The sequence below is a fragment of the Lepisosteus oculatus genome, chromosome 4 (genome assembly GCF_040954835.1).
Source record: "Lepisosteus oculatus isolate fLepOcu1 chromosome 4, fLepOcu1.hap2, whole genome shotgun sequence".
NCBI lineage: Eukaryota > Metazoa > Chordata > Actinopteri > Semionotiformes > Lepisosteidae > Lepisosteus > Lepisosteus oculatus.
The window spans coordinates 3,487,218-3,508,590 of record NC_090699.1 but is presented as its reverse complement, the minus strand read 5'-3'; the positions used below and the strand labels follow the sequence as shown (position 1 = coordinate 3,508,590).

Sequence of the window (21,373 nt, the reverse complement as noted above, 5' to 3'; positions counted from 1 at the left end):
ATGACTGAAAGATTACAACAGAACAGAATTAAAGACACCTCACAGGAACAACCAAATAAATAAAGTACATCCTGAGACTTTGTGTGGACTGAATGGTAATTAAAACCAGTCAGTGTGAAGTGAGTCAGAGCTGAGGGCAGTCTACACTCTGATGATACACAGGTTTGGGAGGTCCTATAAGAGCAGGTTGGATATTTACCTCTGTGCTCTGATGAGACACAGCTGTGGGAGGTCCTATAAGGGCAGGTTGGATATTTACCTCTGTGCTCTGATGAGACACAGCTGTGGGAGGTCCTATAAGAGCAGGCTGCCAGGCCTGGTTTGGCCTTAGTTGAGAGAGAGGACAGATGATTTAATAGTCTGGCATGTACACCACACCTGAGTATGAACAGTAGACCAAGAGTAACACTGAAGCTCAGGATGAAGGTCTGCAGTTCAACATTATCAACAAGAACAGTGTCAGAAACTCCAAACACTGTCTCAAGACAATCAAGTAAGATATCATGGCTGACAGTGTCAAAAGCAGCCCTGAGATCAAGAAGGATGAGGACAGAAAGAGAACCAGAATCAGAAGCTGTTAAAGATCACTAGTGACTTTGATGGCAGTTTCTGTGCTGTCTAAGTGTCTGAAGCCATTATGGTTCAAATAGGTTATTTGCAATGAGATGATTATTTAATTAAATAACAACAACATGTTCTATCAAGAACTTTTAAAATTAAAAGAGGGTTTCAGCCTAATGAACCGATGTACTTATTACACTTCACTCTGTGAGAAATGAAGGAGGCCACTAATTGATTCTCCTTCCCACATACTCTCCTGTCCCCTGATTTGCTTCGGTCTCTCTTTTAATTGAAATTCCATGTGGTTTTTTCTCTCTTAACTTCTTCAACAAGTTTCTTTTTCTGGTTACTATAATAACATTGGATGTGTCATTTAAATAAGTAAAATTAAAAAGAGCTCAGTTATGGGTGAATCACTGCTACTGAGCTCCATCTTATGTGCTGTGTTTCTAAAAAAGTTTTACCTTTTCAGCTCTGGAAAATAGCTCATTGTTAATCTTCTGAGCCAGAATCATGCGTGAAAACTTTGACTGTCTAGTCCTCCTTTCAGTCCCAATGGGGACTCAGTCTTGCTCAGCTTTATTCATAGACTCTTTCTCCTGGTCTGGAAAAACACATTTAGAAAGACATGGAAGTGAATGAAACACACCTGGGAGACAACACAGAACACTGAATATGTAATAAACTGGTATAACTAATGTAAGTGTATTTTTGGAATAATAGGAAATATGCTTGTTACAATATATTATTGGAAATATATTTTTCATTATAATTCAAGTATAACTTAAGGAATTATGAGTTGATTTAAATATATACTGTATTTTCATTATATTGAAAGACACTGAATTTTCAATATATTCAATCTAATTTATATCAATAAATAGCTGGTGGGAAATAGATGGCTGGTTTCTTGGCTTCATGATCTGTGTAACTGCTGACAAGGGTAATGAGGAAGAGTAGGCAGACTCCTCCAACACTCCCACACTGGAGCCAATGGTGTCACAGTCAGCACAGCCCCAGAGACAGGAGAGGTGAGACTGAAAACATCTGGGAGTCTGGCTGAGAGCCCACTGACTCTACACTGGACAGGGCTCAGCCTGTGTGCCACCACAGGGGAAATGATCCAGACTTGAACCTGTGATCACACAGCTCAGCCTTGCGTAGTGCCTGTACTTGTGAACACACTCAATAGACAAGAGGAGCTGGGCTCCAGCTTGATATACCTGTTTAGCAGAAAAGTCCCAGAGCTCCTGTACTCTTGAACACTGATCTGTGCTCGAGCTGCATGATCACAACAACACAGCCTGAAGCCACTGCCCAGTTTCCCAGAATCCTCCTGCCTCTCTACGCTACAGCAGAAAGTGAAAATTGAAAGCAAAAATAATCCATTACTGCAATAAAGAGAGTCTCCGAAGTGAAGGTCACTTTTCAAATCTAATTATAAAGAGGCCTCAGACAATTATATATTTCTTCCTGAACAATAGAAACTGGAGCTCAGACCACAATTTTCAGAGTATCCAGCCTGTAAGTATCCTGTGATTTTCATACCAGTTAACAGCACAGTGTGCTGTAGGATTAGGTGCTGTCCTGTCGCAGTCAGACAGTTCAGATATTCACACGACTGATGAATTATTAATGTATATCTGTAGGTGTAAAATATCACAGTTTGTGCTGTATTTTCACTGTATTTGCATGGATAACAGGCAAACAATACATTCCACGGCTCCACTTGAAAGTTTTTCTTTCACTTTGTGTTTCCTGTAGTTGAATAGTGCTTCTGTCTCTCTGGACAACATCTCTGAACACTGGAAAGATAAAAAACTTTTCTCATCAGTCCGGACTGTAGTTCACACTGTAAACATCCCGTCAGTATAAAACCAGGTGAGTGTTAATCTGCTGAAAGTGAGATTCCCCTCACTACCACACTACAGCTGGATAATTCTCTAAGTGTCTGTTTCTGTGAAATCTTCACAGAGATGAGCATTGATCTATCAGAGATTTTTTTAAAAGGTGAAATGACATTAGAGGGGTTTTATTTGAAATATCTGACTTTTTTCTATTTCAAACGGTTCATATCAGACAAGATGTTTTTATATTTTAGTGATTATCCCTGACCCAGTCTGAGTATTTCTATACTTCTGAGTTGAAGTGTGACCAACCTGAATGTTTCTGTATTTCCAAGATGAATTCTTATTAATCACAGTGTTTTCTCTTCTCTGTTGTAGAGATGAATTGTGACTGATCAGTGTGTTTCTTCATTTGAGAGATTAAGACTGCCCACTCAGAGTCTTTCATTATTCCAGGTCTGCTGTCTGACTAATCTCAGTGTTTCTGTATTGCAGGTATGAAGTCTGACAGTTCAGCGTGGCTCTCTGTGACTCTGTTGCTTCTCCTCCAGTCCTCTGCTTCAGTATCAGGTACAGTGAAGAGAGACTCTCTCATTTCATTAGCCATGTTTTTATATGACTGTAACAGAGGCTGTTTTCTGTGTCCTGGTCAAGCAGACAGGAGCTTATTTTTAAATACCTTTCCTCACTCCTTAGAGAATTTCACTAACCATGTCTCAGTAAGGCTCTCCTCCTGTGTGCCCACTGGAATTCCTCATGGACATGGAGCTGGTCAAGGGTGTTCCTTAGGGATCAGACAGCTGTGAGAGTAGCGGAGGGGAGAGGAGGGTGTACCTTCCTATTTAACCCCTTCAGTCTCTGCCACACTCCTCCCCTTCATCCTCATGTCCTTGTTTCCTTCTTCAAACCCCTGTGTTCATGATAATGTCCAGGATTGTCTGCAAGTTTAGCTCCAGTTGTTCATGTGATCGGAGAGCCAAAACACTCTCCCATGTGCCTCAAATATCCACACTGTCCCCTTCAAGCTCTCAGCTCACACAGATGACAGTCCACAGGTAATCCTCACAATAGCCAGCAGCAGTATAAATAGTCTTTATGACTTTTAATGAGTCACAGGGAAGCAATCCTCCTCAGTTTCCTAAGTGGTGGAGACATGAAGACTTGTTTGTTGGTGAGACCTAAACACACACGTACCCCAAACACAGATGGTTGATTTACACATCACTGTTCAATAAGCACAGAGTGTCTGTCTGAATAAACATTCCTGTTCAGTGTTACCAGAGTCATTCAGTTTTTTACCCCACATGATGGTAAAACGTGTCTGAAACCTGTTAACATGAGAGTTAAACCACAGCTTATTTTCTGGATTATTTCTTTCCTAATAGACAGACCTCAATGTGTCAGATTCAACCAGCAGGGCAGCACAATGACATTGATCTCCACTGGCTCTGCTCAAGGCTCAGCCATTCCTCCTGCTCTTCTCACATTGTAGACAGGTGACTGGAGGAGCCCAGACCAGACATATGTTTACTCATGGGCTCTGATGACACAGTGCCTTGGGGCAACCTTGTTGTGCCTTTATATAGCAAAGAGTGATTGTAGACACGTCTATTCAAGAGGCTAAGCTCCACTCTACACTTGACAGCTTAGGCCTGTGGTACCAAGATCATTTCCTTCACTTGAATGTTAATAAAACAAAAGAAATGGCCTAATCATCGATACAAGAACACTCACAGTCCTAAAGCCATGATCATCAATAGCAGCACAAGAACACTCACAGCCCTAAAGGCATGATCATCAATAACAGTACAAGAACACTCACTGCAAACCATTTATAGATGTTTTATAGAATTGGTCCTTACATTCAGCATCCTGGTTTGGGTTTCTTAGCATCTCCAACCAGAGCTGGTTGTGTCTCTCAGTGGTGTCTCTCAGTGGTAGAATAGTGAGCTCTAGACAGCGTACTCTTAAAGACCTGTATTATTGTATAACACACATCTTGTAGGATTTCAAAGTGTGTTTTTTTGTAGTTTTTGTATTTGTATGCGTGTATTTCTGGTCAGTGTATAAATTCTGCAATCACATTGTCCTGGGTCCTATCACCCCCTCTGTATGTCCTTTTCCCACCTGTATCAGGACATGTCCCTGCCTGTGAAGACTAAGCCTGTCTGTCCAGCTTCATACCTGCATCCATTAGTCCACTGAAGTCTAAGGGTTTCCCTCTGTCTCCTTCTTCACCATGAAAAAGGAGATGTTAAGATTTATGGACATATCTCATCACCTCCTTCCTCTTATTCACCAGCGTCTTTATAATGAATTCACCTCTTTTATAAGCCTATTGGGTAATGTCAATATTTATATAATATATAACACACTTGCCTGTTGACTTTTTAAATTGTGTGTGATTTGGTTGTACGATCCATGTATGAAGGATGGGTTTTAATGTACCCAGCACCACAGGTGAAGTTCCATCTAAGTCTAACCCTCCTCTCAAATGAAGAAGAGCTGCACAGACACTGTTATGAAGCCCCTTTGCTGTGCAGGAATGCTAATTAGTCAGGGAAGAACCTTTGTCTTTGATGTCACATTGAATACAGGAGCTTCAGATAAAACTCACATAATAGCCCAGAGAACACATTTTCACCTCCAAAGGTGTGAAAAAGTTCCTTCTCACCCTCCTCTCAAATGAAGAAGAGCTGCACAGACACAAAGCCTCTTTACTGTGAAGATAATCAGTCAGACAATCCTCAGGTCAGGGAAGAACCTCCTGCCCCAGGGACAGGACAGAGGAGCCTTCCAGAAAAACACTTCAGAAGCACCAGGGCCATGGGGAAAGGCCCGGCTTTAAAAACTCAGCTGACAGAAAGATGTATTTATTTGTGTATCCATATGTATGTAAAAAGGATACAGTGAGAAGCTCCTTAGATGACCCAGCTATGAGGTATCATGACATGCTACTTACATTTTTTTCAGAAAATGCAATTGTTTGCTACAGTTCCCTCTTAAAGGCTCAAATGGCAGCTCTTAAGATACTGCAGACAGATGTCATTTCACGTCCCCCTGCCTCAGGACTGACTGAGAAAGCAAACAGCAGGCGTTGTCTAGGCAGTCATGTGACTTGAAAAATAAGACTCTGTATCTCGGGAACGAAAGCAGCCCGGAAGCTACTTTCAACGGCACAACCTAGCACAAACAGAGCACTAACAGATGAGGCTGGTTTGCTTCTCCTGCCCTGTTGTAGGGGGGCTGAGTGATGTCACACTCATGAAAAAACAAGGCGCTATACAATATCTTGAGCATGAACACATGCTGCTTCAACACCACAAACCAGTACAAACGCAGCACTAATGAATGTGGGGGGTTTCAATGTTTGTGTTGTTTGTGGGGAGGGGGGCAACTTCACAGAGCTTAAGGATTGAAATATACCATAACATGTACTGTACTGTTTAATATGATAATTATACTTATTTCCACTTACAACTAACAATATTAATGTTCTTAACATGACCACTTAATATATTTGACTGACAAGAATTCAGTATTCATATCTGACCCCCACAACCTCCAGTGTACACTTTATATACACTTTTAAACAAAGACAAACACTTAAACCTTTACCAATGAAACAATAACATCCCTAAATATTAACTTATTGACATTCCTTAAAGGAACTAACTCAGGCTGGTATGTTTGCTTAAAAATGAGAAAGTACAACAGGAGGGTTTCCAATCAATCCAAGTGGGTTAAAACTAAAACATCACTAAATCCTCACCAGTGACATTCCTGGGGTCAGTGTGGGGCTGCTCCTGACACAGTGCTGGACCAGCTCACACTGTGAGCAGCTGTGTAGAGGGGGAGGCTCATGCAGACTGTGTGCTCTTTCTCTTCCAGAGGTGTTTCAGGCTGTTGGTCCAGCTGCTCCTGTAGTTGTGTCCCCTGGTGAAGACGCTGTCCTGCCCTGTTACCTCTCATCCAGAGAGAGTGCAGAGGACCTGGAGATCAGGTGGTTTAGAGGAGATTATACAGCCCCTGTGTGTCTGTACCAGAACCGCAGGTATAACTCTGACAGACAGGACCCAGCCTACAGGGGAAGGGTGGAGCTTTTCTCCAAGGAGCTCTCCAGAGGCAATGTGTCTTTAGCACTGAGAAACATCACCCGCTCTGATCATGGACAGTACAGATGTATGGTGCTGTCTGATTTCTGGGAAGATGACACTGTTATTGACCTGTCTGTTAGAGGTGAGTGTTTAAAATGTAACTAATCGTTTCCCACAAAATAATTATTGTGCTGCATAATAGCAATTCTATAAAACATTTTTATGATAATGTGGGTGTATTGAATACCACTGATTGATACTACATGTAATCGTAATAATAACCTTAACTGAGGAGCACTTCAAACACAGACTGATAAAGTTGACATTAATAAGAAACCTGTCTGACTCTGAGCCCCAGCAGAGACAAATCACATGACAAACATCTCAGACCTTAGTGAGACTTTCTAACAGTAATTGTGGAAGTTTTAAGTGAAAAACCAAAACCTTCTCTTGAATTGTGTTCACTCTGAAACTCGGATCAGAACAATTTTCATGTTTTCCCAAAAAGAATAAATTCACTTTTACTTGTTGAGCCCCTGTCACGCTCGTAAGCCCCTCCTCTTAAGGATGCTCCAGCCCTTCCTAGTTTAGTGTTGATCTCCTGCACCTGCCTCCGGTTCCTGCCCCCCCTGCTGTACAAGCCAGGCGTTCCTGCCAGTCTGGGCTCAGCTGTGGAAGATGGACACCCGGAAGCCCAGGAGCGACTCAGCGGCACAGGCTTCATCACGGTGTCCTGATCTTCTGGGTCCGGGATGAGGGAGCGTCTGGCCCCGTGACCCCCTTTTATTCCCCCGACCCTCCGCCAGATCCCGCTCCGGCTTGTAACTCTGTTCGTCTGTCAGGATGGATCACCCGGTCTTGGACTATTGCTACACCCATGGAAGTACTTATGTACTTAGAAATATAAAAAATGTCAATATAGTGCCCATAATATTTGCTATTTTAGTTTTTCAAAGAAATGTTTATTTGTTAAAAGAAAACAGAAAGTCTTATACTACTGTTTGTGTTACAGTACATGAGTATAGTTACACCGTTATTAATTTCTCTACATACGAGATTCCATATTACCTATTAATCAAATTCTAAAAGTATACTTTTGTTTACTCTGATAACGAGCGTATTTGTAGAAAAGGTTAAAACATTATCATTTTTCACAAAGTATATAAACTTAATGTGTAAGCTGGGGTCTGTGAAAAGACATATTCCTAATGCAAGAAATTGTATACGGCTAATAAAGTGATCTTATCAGTTCATTAGGCTGAAACCCTCTTTTAATGTCAAAAGTTCTTGATAGAACATGTTGTTGCTATTTATTTAAATAACCGTCTCATTGCAAATAACCTATTTGAACCCCTCCACAATGGTTTCAGACACTTACACAGCACAGAAACGGCCCTGTTTGATGGAAAATCTTTTTTGTAAAGGAATATCAGATATACTTAACATTAATAGATTTCTGTTGATAGTGTTGAACTGAGGATCTTCACTCTGAGCTTCAGTGTTGCTCTTGAGTGCTGTTTCCTCTCTCAGGGAGCTGGGCTGGGCTCTTGTCAGTAACACATGGTACCAGTTTCACTCCACACTTTCCTGTTAATTGTGTGCTTGGAGGTTTTGTACTGTGTGGTAAAAGGTAGATTCACCTGTTGAGAAACAAAAGTTTTCTAGAGCAGTTGAGTATGAGAGTTGATTTTCAGAGAGAGTCATTTGATAAAGTGGAAGACACAATAATCTACAACTACAATTATGTAACAGGGAGTCCTGGTGATTGACAGACTGGCAGGCTAATCAGAGAGCAGAAGACACATGAGTGACAGATGTATTCAGCCAGTTCAGAGCAGAACGATTGGCTGGTCACAGTTCAGTGGGAGGAGCTTTCAATCGCTTTCAGGAAGATCCCTCAAACCCCACTCGAACCTGCATCAGGGGAGAATCAGTGGAAGGGCTGAACTGCAAGTTAAAATTTCAAAAAAGGACAACAGCAACTATGTTTCTTAAGGAAGCTTAAGCAATTTAAGGTTGACAATTTGTTAAAATGTTTTACCAGTCTTTTCTTTCTCCTGATCTGCTGGTTTGTGAATTTGAAGCTGAGGAGAAAGATCGAAGTGAAGAGAACTGTCAAGCTGTGTCAGAAAGGGAACAAATCTCCCTCTTCACACTAACACTAACACTAGCCAGGAGAGGCCTCTTTTAACCAAAGGATTTACACAGGAAATCAGAGCTCCATAAAAACCTCAGGATAGCAAGCTCTCTTAATAAGATTCAAATACTGAATCCGGCCTGTTCTTTCCTGGTGATCTTCTGCCTTGCTGTGCTCCTGCCCCCTCTTGTCTTCCTCTCTTCTGCTTGTTTTTATACCCTGTTCCTGAACTCTTGATAGGCACTGTTACAACCCCAAGTGTCTAGGGGTAAAGGGCTGTAACACTTAGGATAATTCTTTTGGAAACGGGTGGGTTCTGGTGAGGGACTAGGAAGCGTGACAACAAAGGTGAGTGCAAAAGTGATGATTTTAATTTGAATAAGTGACTGGTAAGACACAATAACACACAGGGGTAAGGAAGCGGTGCCAAAGGAAAAGAAAATAAACAAAATGAAGCTGGCTAGGAAAGTGAGGGAAAGCTGACCTGACTGCAAAAGAAAACCCGAAACACACGGTCTCCAGCGTCTTCAACACCCTAGCTAACCTCCCCTGACTACCCAAAACCTTACAAGACAAACGGCACTCATCGTACTAAACTAGTGTTACTAATACAAAAACAACTAAGTGTGTAGAATGTACCCAACAACCTAAACTAACCTTATATACAAAAGTTCACACAAAACAAGTGAACTAGGAATACAAATCAGGGAAAACGAGAGTAATCAACAGGAACAGGGTACAAAAGAACACAAAGGTTGAACATGTAACACGTCAGGGCAAGGTAATGGCAAAACAAGGATAAACACACAAACAAACAAAAGTACAAAGAAACCAACAAAACCGAAGCTGTACAAACACAACCAACAAACCAACAAACCAACAAACCAACAAACCAACAAACCAACAAACCAACAAACCAACAAACCAACAAACCAACAAACCAACAAACCAACAAACCAACAAACCCGAAGCAATAACCAAAACCAAACAGGACCGAAGTCAAACAAAAGACCTCTTCCTTCAGAAAGCCTCCATGTTATATAGTGAATAAAATGCACTCTGAATGGCTGAGAAGCTAATTGTCATACAGAACAGTGGTGTAATAGTGGGCCAATGAGGGAGGGAGAACAATCAAGGGTCAGCAGTGTAGAACATAAAAAAACACACAGATCACACACTGGGACGTAACAGGCACTAAATCATTTACCTAGAACTTAATTAACCAAGGTAAACTTTATTTTTATTATTGCTTTGATCACCCCTGAATCTCAGCAAACATCTCTTTGTTTTGTTGAAGCTCCTGAGAACTGGAAACTGTTGACAATAATAATACTAATTGCTTACACTTATATAGCGCTTTTCTGGACACTCCACTCAAAGCTCTTTACAGGTAATGGGGATCCCCTCCACCCCCACCAGTGTGTCCCCCCCACCTAGATGATGCAACGGCAGCCATAGTGCACCAGAACATCATCACACATCAGCTATCAGTGGGGAGGAGAGGAGAGTGATGTAGCCAGTTCAGAGAGGGGGGTTATTAGGAGGCCATGTTTGGTAAAGGCCAGGGGGAAATTTGGCCAGGACACCGGGGTAACACCCCTACTCTTTTTGTGAAACATCCTGGGATTTTTAATGACTACAGAGAGTCAGGACCTCAGTTTTACGTCTCATCCAAAGGACAGCACAGTGTCCCTGTCACTATACTGGGGCATTATGACCCACACAGACCACAGGATGAGTGCCTCCTGGTGGCCCCACTAACACCTCTTCCAGCAGCAACCTTAGTTTTCCCAGGAGGTCTCCCATCCAGGTACTGACCAGGCTCACACCTGCTGAGTTCCAGTAGGTTACCAGTTGTGAGTTGCAGGGTGATATGGCTGCTGGCCATATAGCCATGTGTTACCTATTGCATCTAGATTTCTCAGTAGTTACTTACAATAGTTGTGACAATGTGCTCTTTTCTTCTTTGTGACTGTGTAGTGTACAGCAGTAACACAGTCAGAGTGTCCCTCAGTCCTCAAAGGACAGATGTGTTCTTGCACACTGTGTGAGCCAGGTAGAGAGGACATACTGCAGACAGGAAACAAGATGTACAGGCTTTTTATACAGTACCTCTGGAAGTTATAATTGTGTTATGAATTAGTGTCCTGTCAAGAGTGTATCCTATCTTGTGCTCATTGCGTGCTGGGATAGACTGCAGTGATAAAAATGTCACAGACAGCATTATCCCATAGCAGAGCATCAGCACCAAAGAGAGGAGAGGAGAAAACTTCACATGCCTGAAAACACCTGGGAGCCCACTGACTCTACACTGGACAGGGCTCAGCCTGTGTGACACCACAGGGGAAATGATCCAGAACTGAACCAGTGATCACACAGCTCAGCTTTGAGGAGAATCATGAATCCTCACAGTAGACCCCTAAAGACTTTTCTGAATCTTTGTACAGGATATATAATGAAGAATCAGGTTTTCTTAGTGCTAATGTAGGCTGGACTTGTGTTATTTGCCAGCAGCCATATCACCCTGCAACTCACAACTGGCAACCCACTGAAGCTCAGCAGGTGTGAGCCTGGTCAGTACCTCCTGGGAAAAACTAAGGTTGCTGCTGGAAGAGGTGTTAGTGGGGCCAGCAGGGGTTGCTCACACTGTGGTCCACGTGGGTCCTAATGCCCCAGTATAGTGATGGGGACACTATACTGTAAACAGGTGCCGTCCTTCGGATGAGACGTAAAACCGAGGTCCTGACTCTCTGTGGTCATTAAAAATCCCAGGGCGTTTCTCGAAAAGAGTAGGGGTGTAACCCCAGCGTCCTGGCCAAGTTTCCCATTGGCCCTTACCAATCATGGCCTCCTAATAATAATCTCTCTCCATGAATTGGCTTCATTACTCTCTGCTCTCCTCCCCACTAATAGCTGATGTGTTGTGAGCGTTCTGGTGCACTATGGCTGCCGTCCCATCATCCAGGTGGGGCTGCACACTGGTGGTGGTGGAGGGGAGACCCCATTACCTGTAAAGCGCTTTGAGTGGAGTGTCCAGAAAAGCGCTATATAAGTGTAAGCAGTTATTAATTATTAATTATTATTGTGAACAGAACAGTGTCTTACTGTCTTACTGCAGACATCTGTGTACCATATTGTGAATTTACACTCTGATATATTCACACTTTTCAAACTTCACATTTTATTTAAAACCAAAATGCTCAAACTGAAGGCTTCCAAATGTAAGATAAGATACAGGAAATATTAGTCAAAAACTAAAGAGAGAAATGTCTTTTTGGAAAGGTCTGGTGTAGTTTTTGTCCATTATTCTTGTCAGATTTGTTCAAGCTCCCTCAAGTTGATGAGAGATCATTTATTTTCAAGTCTTTCCACAGATTTCCAATAGGATTCAAGTCAGGACTTTGACTGGGACACTCAAAGATATTAACTTCCTTATTCTTCATCCACTCCAGGGTAGTTTGACCTTGTACTTTGGGTGATTGTCCTGCTGAAAGGTGATTTGTGGCTTTAAGTCATTAGCAGACTGGAACATGTTTTCCTCCAGTATTTGCCTGTACTTTGCTCTGTCCATTATACCTGCACTCCTAACGAGCTCTACAGTCTCTGCTGAGGAGGAGCAGCCTCACAGCATGATGCTGTCTCCACCCTGCTTGCCTGCAGAGACAGAGCTGACAGGAGATCTGCTGTGCTGGGTCTGTGTCACATGTACTGAAACACTCAGCATTTACTCAAGGAAGTTGCAATCAGGTCTAATCTAACACCTTCTACCATGTTTGTTTCCCAGAATCACTGAGGTGCTTCATGAAAGCTCCATGCAGGATTTTAGACATGTCTTTTTTCAGATCCATTCAAGCCCCACTGTGGAGTGTCTGGAATATTGTTGAGCCACAGACAACATCCTCCAATCTCAGCCACTGTCCTCTAACTCTTCCAGTGTCTGTCATCCTCATGGTGTGCTCCTTGTCTGTGAGCTCAGTGCGGAGGGACAGACTGATCCAGGCAGTGTCTGGTTCTCTCCTCTATCTGGTTGATCCTCTTCACCTCAAAGAGATGCTTAGACTTTGAAATGGTTTTATATTCCTTTCCTCATCTTTTCTCTAATTTTGACACCTAAATCATGGTCACAGTCCTAGAACAGCTCTCTTCACTACCTTTCCCAGCAGATCTTTATATACGGCAGCTGCTTTGCTGTTTAGAGACACCCCTCAGTCTGCTGGTGTTCAGGCCCAGGGAGCACTTGGGTTCCCCCTGTGCCATCAGGACTCCTCTCTCTCAGCTGTGGGGGGCAGGTGCTGTAAGGATGTGTAGTTTAGGACCCTGTGCAGACGGTATAATCCGGAAGTGACTGGAAAAGGGCTACGGGGAAAACACAGTCAGGAAGAGAAGGGATGGCGAACAGGGCGCGGTGCTGATGGTGATCAGGTACAAGAGGGGAACACAGGCGTCCAGGGAACAGTCCAATATAGGAAATCCGGGCGCAGTCCAAAATCCAAAACCAGGGAATCCATCCAAGACAAGACGATTAAAAGCAGGAACAGGAACAGGGACATGAAACAAGGAGATTAAAAATGGAGTGACGAGGCCAGGCGCTCCGAGCCCCGGACTCAGCTGGTCTGGACGGCGTCAGGAAGCCTGTGCCCTCAAGCCGCGGACGTAGGGTGACTTGATGGTAGGAGGGCCTCCGGGCGTCTGTCTTCCAATGCAGAGCCCTGAGCTTCTGGAGCACCAGGTTTAAATAAAGAAACAAGACGGGCAGCTGAACGTGATAATGAACTCAACACAAAAGGGCCAGAGCGCCCTCTAGAGGAGGGATGACGATGGTGACAGGTACACTCTACCTCACCCAGCGGTGCTCCACTCCTCCAGGTGCTGACGCCTCCAGTCAGCCCTGGTGCAGCTGGTTGTTCCTTCATCACCATTGAACCTGGCAAAGGGACCAGCACACAGCCCCCCTGTCCAGCACCTATGAGCCCCTTCTGTTCTCAAGCACCCCTCACGTGCAAAGCCCACAGGCCTGTAAACCTGCCTCATCCTTTAAGAGAGAGAAGAGCCACATCCTGCAGCCTGTGGACAAGAGGAGCTGGGCTCCGGCTTGATGTACCTGTTTCACAGAAAAGTCCCAGAGTTCCTGCATTCTTGAACACAGATCTGTGCTCGAGCTGCATGATCACAACAACACACCCTGAAGCCGCAGCCCAGTTTCCCAGAATCCTCTCCTGCCTCTGTGTGTTACAGCAGGAAGTGAAAGTGAAACTAGTTCATTACTGTGAGAAAGAGCGAGCTGATTATCAAATCTAATCATAAAAAGGCATCAGAGAATCACATATTTCTTTATGAACAATAGAAAGTGGAGCTCAGACTGGTATGATCAGAGTATCCAGCCTGTAAGTATCCTGTAATTCGTACACCAGTTAACAGCACAGTGTGCTGTAGGGTGAGGCCTGTCCTGTAGCAGTCAGACCATACAGATATTCAAACGACAGATTAACTATTAATGTGTATCTGAAGGTGAATAATATCACAGTTTTCACTGTATTTTCACTGTAATTATTAATGTGAATCTGAAAGTGCATGATATCACTGTTTTCACTGGATTTGCGCCGCATTTGATCTAACAGGCAAACAGTAAATTTCATGGCTCCTGCTGAAGGTTTTTCTTTCACTTTGTGTTTCCTGTAGTTGAATGGCGTTTCTCTCTCTTTTAGAACAACATCTCTGAACACTGCAAAGACAAAAAACTTCGCTCTGAATCTGGATTGTAATTAATACTGTAAACATACTGTTAATATAAAAACAGGTGAGAGTAAATCTGCTTTGTTATTGTCTAGCTGTGTAAGAAGACAAGAAACATGATATATTTCTGAACCTTTTAGATTTAATTCAGTATGATGTGTTTAGTACTGCAGAGATCAATGACAATGTATGTATAGAAAAAGATGAGTGTGAATCTGGTATGTTATTGTCCATCTGTAAAAGGTGACAGTGAGATCAGTCAGATCCAGCAGTGTGTGAGTGAACAGTCAGGTCAGGACTGAAGCTGCTGTGTGCTGGAGTGACAGTGAGATCAGTCAGGTCCAGCAGTGTGTGAGTGAACAGTCAGATCAGGACTGAAGCTGCTGTGTGCTGGAGTGACAGTGAGATCAGTCAGGTACAGCAGTGTGTGAGTGAACAGTCAGGTCAGGACTGAAGCTGCTGTGTGCTGGAGTGACAGTGAGATCAGTCAGGTACAGCAGTGTGTGAGTGAACAGTCAGGTCAGGACTAAGACTGAGAGGAACTTCTCACTGCAGGAAGTACTTTTGCTCTGGACATAGATTTCATTGAAAAGGTCTGCATGATCAGTGCTTCTGTTAATGGGAACATTGCACAGTTACAAGACAGGGTGAGTGTGTATTTCAGTTAAGTTTACTGTCTCCATGTTTTAGAGACATTTAATCTCTGTCAGAGGTTTCCTTTATTTTAAAGATAAAATGAAACTCATAAGTGTGTTTTCCTTCAGAGTGTTTCTTTCTTTCAGAGATGGAGTCTGACCAGTCACAGTGGGTCTTTGTGACTCTGCTGTTTCTCCACCAGTCCTGTGTCTCACGATCAGGTACAGAGAGACTGTTATTGGTGTTTTAATGCATTACCGTACTGGAACCTTTATTTCACACGGATGACTGAAAATTTCATTAGTTTCCAATAATCAGATTTCTGAAGTTGATAACACAGAATTGTAACTCTTAAAATCTGTTGTTTCATCACTTCTGTCATCTTCAGTAAGAACATTTGGGAGTTTTAAGTTATCATAGTAGTGATGTGAGAGGTAAGGCCTGGAATTGTAGGTGTGTCATGAGGTGACAGGTTGCCGACCTGTTACTGAGGAGGCTGTACCAGTGTGACAAGAGCAGCCAGAGATTTGTTCTAAATACAGATTTAGTTAAAACTTCATGAAGCTAAGGGAAAGAAGCAACAAGACACCAGGAAGCCTTTCTCTTTATTGGAAAGAGAATCACTGGGAGATTATCTTGAAGTGTCCTGGGATTTGAGGAGCTGGAACAGTGAGAAACTGATGGAGTTGGAGGTGTTACATAACAAGCAGGGAGAACAAACTTCCTTATTGATGACACAGACAGCTGCAGGTCTATCTGAATGAGGACTGATTGTTTTATCCAGACGTAGCATCAGGAGAAGAGGCCATGACAATCAGTCACAGTTTGATTAAGGAGGAAGGTTTATCTGAATGAATGAAGATTAATTGGTTTATCAAGCCCCCAGACAAATAAGCATGATAATCAGACACAGGAGGAAGACTATACAGGAGGGGAGAGAGAGGAAAAGGGTCTGAGGACCAGGGTGCTGAGAACCAGTGACCTTGATGACAGACTCTGAAGGAGATGACAGGAGCTGAGTATATAGAAAGCTGAAGGTGTGTGGGAGATGATTGAAACACATCTTATAAGACTGACAGCCCGTTCTAGATTTCCAAAGATAACTACCAGAGCTGAAGCTTTACTTTCCAATTTGAAGTCAGGATTACATGCTGATGTTATGAGATATCTAAAGAGATGAGATCTCGACAGTGCACATGGAAACACAAGAACAATTTTCATCATATTGACAGGAGGATTACATGCTGATGTAATCTGATGAGATGAGATCTAGACAATGCTCATGGATGCTTTTTCTCAAGGAATGATTTTAATCAAATTGTTGAGTTGATCCAGCAAAGACAAGAGTGACAAGAGTTGTGCCACACCTAGTGGAAAAAGCAGTAGAAAGATGCAACTGAATGCAGTCAAGCTTACTGGTGAAGGAAGGAGACAGAAATCTTCTGAACTGAGGAATTCCAAGAAATTCAGTGATGGCAGGAGGAGCAGATGTTTTATCCACAGTGAGCTGAACTCCTGTTTTTTAAATAGAGATCACAGATGATCAGGATCTTGACACACTGGGAACAGTGTGGTTCAGTACAAGAGCAGACAGAGGCTGCAGTGAGCTTTTCTGGATTGGGAGGAGCCAGTAGAGTGAATGAGGAGACAGACCAGATTCATGTCTGCACCTTGTTTAATGTGCCCCTGCAGTAAGAGGGGAACAGGAGGCAGGATGAGCATCAAGGCATGTAGGGAGTGTAGGGAGAGGAGGGGCCTTCCAGAGGAATGAGTCCTTGGGATGAGGAGCTGTGAATTTGGAGCAGAGGATTATGAGACTTGAGGGAGCTGGAAAATCTGGACTACCATTAAGCTGTGTCGGACTTCAGGGAACAGGAGAGAGAGAGAAGATATGGTTGGATGCCTGCTTATTGTTTACAGGTAGGACTGAATATATTGAGCAAGTTAGAATATATACAGTAGGAATGAACCAGACAGAATGTCATAGAGGAAGGAGGCAGGAGGGCAAGAGCAGGAAAATGAGGAATTGGGTTATAATATGGGGAAGACAGCTGAGAAGGAATGGTGCTGTGACTGGATGATAGCAGACAGAGGGAAGGATCTGTGAAACTGAAGGCAGGCGGGTGCAGGAAGACACCACTGGATCAGGGTTCCAGATTTCTGCTCTCAGGTCTTGGGTTTCTGGATTCAGAATCTTTCATTTTTTTGGTGTTTAAAATACATACAAAATTAAGAATAAATGTTCAAAATATATACAAAATTAAAAAATAAAATTTTAAATACAAATAACATCAATTATATAGTATTTTCTCACCCCACACAAACCCCCAGTCATGTCCCAGTCTTGATCTCAGGAGCCCTAAACTAGGTCAATCAGCTGCACTGGAGCCCCATGTGACCAGACTGACTGTGTCAGCAGCAGCACTGGGAGGTATTAACACATCACCAGGACACACAGTGGAGACACAGACTCTGAACTTTCACATCTGAGCCTGGTGCTGTGAAAGTTCAGGACAGTGATGAGCACTGATGGGCTGAACAGTCTGTTCTTGTCATCAGCCTTTCTTCTGCTCATGATGTTGTGTGTCAGTCTGGGATCAATGTCCTCCACTGAGTCACTCTGTCATCAGACCCCTGAGCACCTGTGGGATGAGCTGACAGACTCAGAGACAGTGTCAATCATGGCCAAGTCACACTGCTGACCTGAGAGCTGCTTCACACTCTCTGCCAGTCTGTGTCTCAGTGTGTGAGTTAATGTTGGCTACATCAGGTACTCATCACTTACAGAGGGAGTCCTGGAGTGACCCAAACAACACCGGACATTACAATGTGTCAGAAGTTTGTGTGTGGAAGATGGAGAGATGTTACAACTGACACTTGTTGAAGGAGCCTGACTGGATCTTGCCTGAAGTTCATCTTCATTCTGTTTTGTGTGTCTAGATGTTGGTGAATATCTTATTTTGTATTGTAAAAACTGCTGAATAAAACCTGGAATCATTCAGGTCCATGGCTACATCCCACTTTGCCTCCAGTGTTTATGTGTTCTGATTGTGTTAGAAGTATTAATCAGCAGTTTAATCTGGGTTCTGTATGTGAATTGTTTCACTATATAAAGGACCAGAAAGCAGAGAAAAACACACAGATAAAGAGCCTGATTTAACCCCCTACTGTCACTGCAGAGAAACAGACCCTCAGTGAACACAGTCACAGCTCTTCTATCAGGGAGTGAAGCTGAGGATCTGAGGGTCCTGGGTGAGAGATCCAGACCTCAGTTTGGGAAAGACTGGTGTGAGGAAGAGGAGCAGATGGTGAGATGAGACTCACTGATCTTCAGTGCTCCTCAGTCACATGTGGGTCTGAATCAGTGATGGGCTGTTTGTAGAAAACACTGTGTGTCACTGAGCTGCTCTGCTTTATTCTGCCAGTGATGATCTACAGTTTGTCTCAGAGTGTTTGTCTGTGTTGAGGTTGAAGACTCATGTCAGCTGTGCTCTTTCTCTTTCAGAGTGGTTTCAGGTTCGAGGTCCAGCTGCTCCTGTGTTTGTTTTCCCTGGTGAAGACGCTGTCCTGCCCTGTTACCTCTCACCAGACATCAGTGCTGAGGATCTAGAGATCAGATGGTTCAGAGAGGATTTCACAGCTCCTGTGTGTTTTTACCACAACCACGGGTATAGACTTGAGAATCAGTTTCCATCATACAGGGGAAGAGCTGAACTTTTCCCAGGGAAGCTCTTCAAAGGCAACGTGTCTCTGAGACTGAGAGATGTGAGGCGCTCTGATCATGGACTCTATAACTGCCTGGTTCGATCTCATCAGCATTTTGAAGTAGCTCTTATTAAACTGGGTGTTAGAGGTGAGTTTCTTTCCACATGCTTTAATTTTCTTTCCTTTTAACACACGTCACTAACATAACACGGTACAGCATAACACTACACAACACAGCAAGGTACAGACCACATCGCTTGTGTTAGTCAGGATGAAACAACACAACACTGATCACAGTAAGTCTGTTTCCAATCTCACATCACTGATGTCTATGCCAAACCTCAGCTGTGAAATGTCTCCTGTTGTGATGAATCCACAGCCCTGGGCTCCCAGCCCTCAGTGTCTCTCCACTCCCCTGGAGGAGATCAGGCCCAGCTGCTGTGCAGATCAGAGGGCTGGTTCCCTCAACCTGCAGTGATCTGGACAGACAGGGATGGAAACGAGGTGACATCACAGCCCCCCACAGTGGACACGGACAGTCAGGGGCTCCTCAGTGTCAGCAGCTACATCCCAGTCAAACAGGAGTCCAACATCTTCTCCTGCCTGGTGAGAAGTGCTCTTCCTGAGCCAGACTGGGGATCTCAGCTCCACATACCCAGTGAGTATTAAACATGAACACTGGAGCTCATCTGTAACACAGCTGAGCTATTACACACACCTGGGAAGCGAAGCACCAGGAGAATCTGAATCTGAGGTCACACAGGCAAACAGAGTAAACAGCAGAATCCAGAAGACGAGGTCAGGATGAAGCAGGGTAGAAACCAAGTGAACACAGATGAGTGTAACAGGCACAGGGGTGATCCAGGAACAAGGTCAGGAATCCAAATGAATCACAAGCTGGGGAAACAGGAACTGTAGCCCTGAGAGCTCAGGGTGCTGTCAGAGCAGACTTTAAATATCCTGACTCATCTGAGGCTCCTTGAGCAGAATCTGTCCAGGTGATCCAGGTCTTCTGTCCGATTGCATATTCATGGCAACCAGCATTTGACAGTAGAGAAGGGGAATGGTCACTTCAGCATGAAAATTCATACAGATGCAGCCATTCAAAGTGAGCGGTACAGACACGTACCGGAGGTAATTGGCTACGGCGTCGCGCATCGTGACGCAAGATGACGCGGGGTACCGCGGTACGTGATTGGTTGACCGACAGGGGCACTCATGGTCTGTTGGTCTGTCGTAGAAAGACTTCCTGTAAACGTCTTTACTGTGCCCGTTGTAGATATTGAATTTTACCACTGAAGGGAAATCTTAGTAGCTGAGCATAAAAAGAATAGGAGCATACTGTAACGCGTGTGAAGGCCATAAACGATATTAATTTTGGAACGTAAACATACAGTATATGGCTGGTCTTGGTACTTTAAAGAAAAAAATACACACCGGTATTCCATTTCTCCCTAAACATTTTAAGCATCGAAGTCTTTAACTAAAGAGATACCAGAGTCAACAAGCATACTTTTAGAATTTGATTAAAAGGGAATATAATATGGAATCGCGTATCTAACGAAATTAATAACGATATAATTATATTCATGTACCGCAACACAAGAATAGTACATGCTGTACGGTCTGTCGATAATGTTTCTGTAGTGCTTTTTCAGCAGTCTGCATGTGATCTTGCCGGTGGCGCTGTGTGTTAGGTTCCTGACTCCTATGTCACACGGTCTGTGATTGAATCCCACTAAAACTATGAGTCTTTTTTTAACAAACATTTCTTTGAAAAAATGAAACGTTTCCTTTGGTCAGAGATATAAATATATAATATATAAATAAATTACATTTAACTAACATGTGAAATAGCGTGTGAAAAAGTGGTAGTTTTAAGCTTTTCTGCTAATATAATATGGAATCGCGTATCTAAAGAATTTTATAACGATATGATTATATTCGTGTACTGCGACAGGGCTGTGTAGGGCTGTTTCGCCTCTCTCTTCATGCGACTGTACCAGGAAGAGGATTTCTTTCTATTTGAAACGTGTATTTTAAAAGTTTAAGAAGTAAAAACCTTACAGCGTACACAGATTTCTAAACTGATCAGGATCGTTATCTTTGCTTATGCATAATAATGTTCACCGCTCTGTCCAGCAAATTAATAATAAACTTTATTTTATATAGCGTTTTAAACGAATAAGTAATTAGATTGCTCATAAACCTAATCACTTGCTTTTTCTTTTTATTTAGGCTCAGATTTCAACTATAGATCGTATTATTAATAACCATAATAACAACCAACCAACAAAAACAACCATATAAACATAATACCAACCAAAAACATAGATAACGACCACAATACAAAATCAAATATATCAAACCATTATACTCTCGCAAATTCCTCATAATAAAAAATCATAATCCCGCCCCTTATGCAAAACCAAACCCTCCTCCCATCCCAGTTTATCCTCTTTATCATAAACAAAATCCACCTCAATTTTCAACATAAAGCATTACACAAAATCAATACCTCAATACTCCATACTCAACAACGATAATTCAAAAACAGCCAGAACATGTAACTCCACATTCCCAAACAGACCTCATTTCCATAGCCCCGCCCCTTATGCAAAACCAACATCCCTCCCCTGTTCTCTCTCTCCCCTGGC

At 43.0% G+C, this 21,373-nt stretch overlaps 2 protein-coding genes and 1 long non-coding RNA gene across 6 annotated transcripts in view; 2 read left to right on the top strand and 1 right to left on the bottom strand.

Annotated features, from left to right (window-relative positions):
• The window catches only part of LOC138238041 (E3 ubiquitin-protein ligase TRIM39-like), a 373,132-nt gene that overhangs the window by 22,366 nt on the left and 329,393 nt on the right, over positions 1-21,373 (bottom strand). The window lies entirely within an intron of this gene.
• Positions 1,905-7,756, top strand: LOC138238277 (uncharacterized). Of its 3 annotated transcripts, none has more exons than XR_011189340.1 (4): positions 1,905-2,085; positions 2,326-2,442; positions 2,904-2,978; positions 6,300-7,756. It is a non-coding gene; the product is annotated as an uncharacterized lncRNA (long non-coding RNA). The 3 variants fall into 3 exon arrangements; XR_011189342.1 differs by lacking the exon at positions 6,300-7,756 and adding an exon at positions 5,312-5,352; XR_011189341.1 differs by lacking the exon at positions 6,300-7,756 and adding an exon at positions 4,545-4,972.
• The window catches only part of LOC107075987 (butyrophilin subfamily 1 member A1-like), a 97,307-nt gene continuing 89,807 nt past the window's right edge, over positions 13,874-21,373 (top strand). For both annotated transcript variants that reach the window (XM_069187900.1, XM_069187901.1), the window contains exons 1-5: positions 13,874-14,026; positions 14,348-14,439; positions 15,158-15,232; positions 18,517-18,864; positions 19,096-19,374. In XM_069187900.1, coding sequence (XP_069044001.1) covers positions 15,160-15,232; positions 18,517-18,864; positions 19,096-19,374 — 700 coding nt within the window. In that variant the 5' untranslated portion in view covers positions 13,874-14,026; positions 14,348-14,439; positions 15,158-15,159. The remainder of the gene's footprint in view (positions 14,027-14,347; positions 14,440-15,157; positions 15,233-18,516; positions 18,865-19,095; positions 19,375-21,373) is intronic.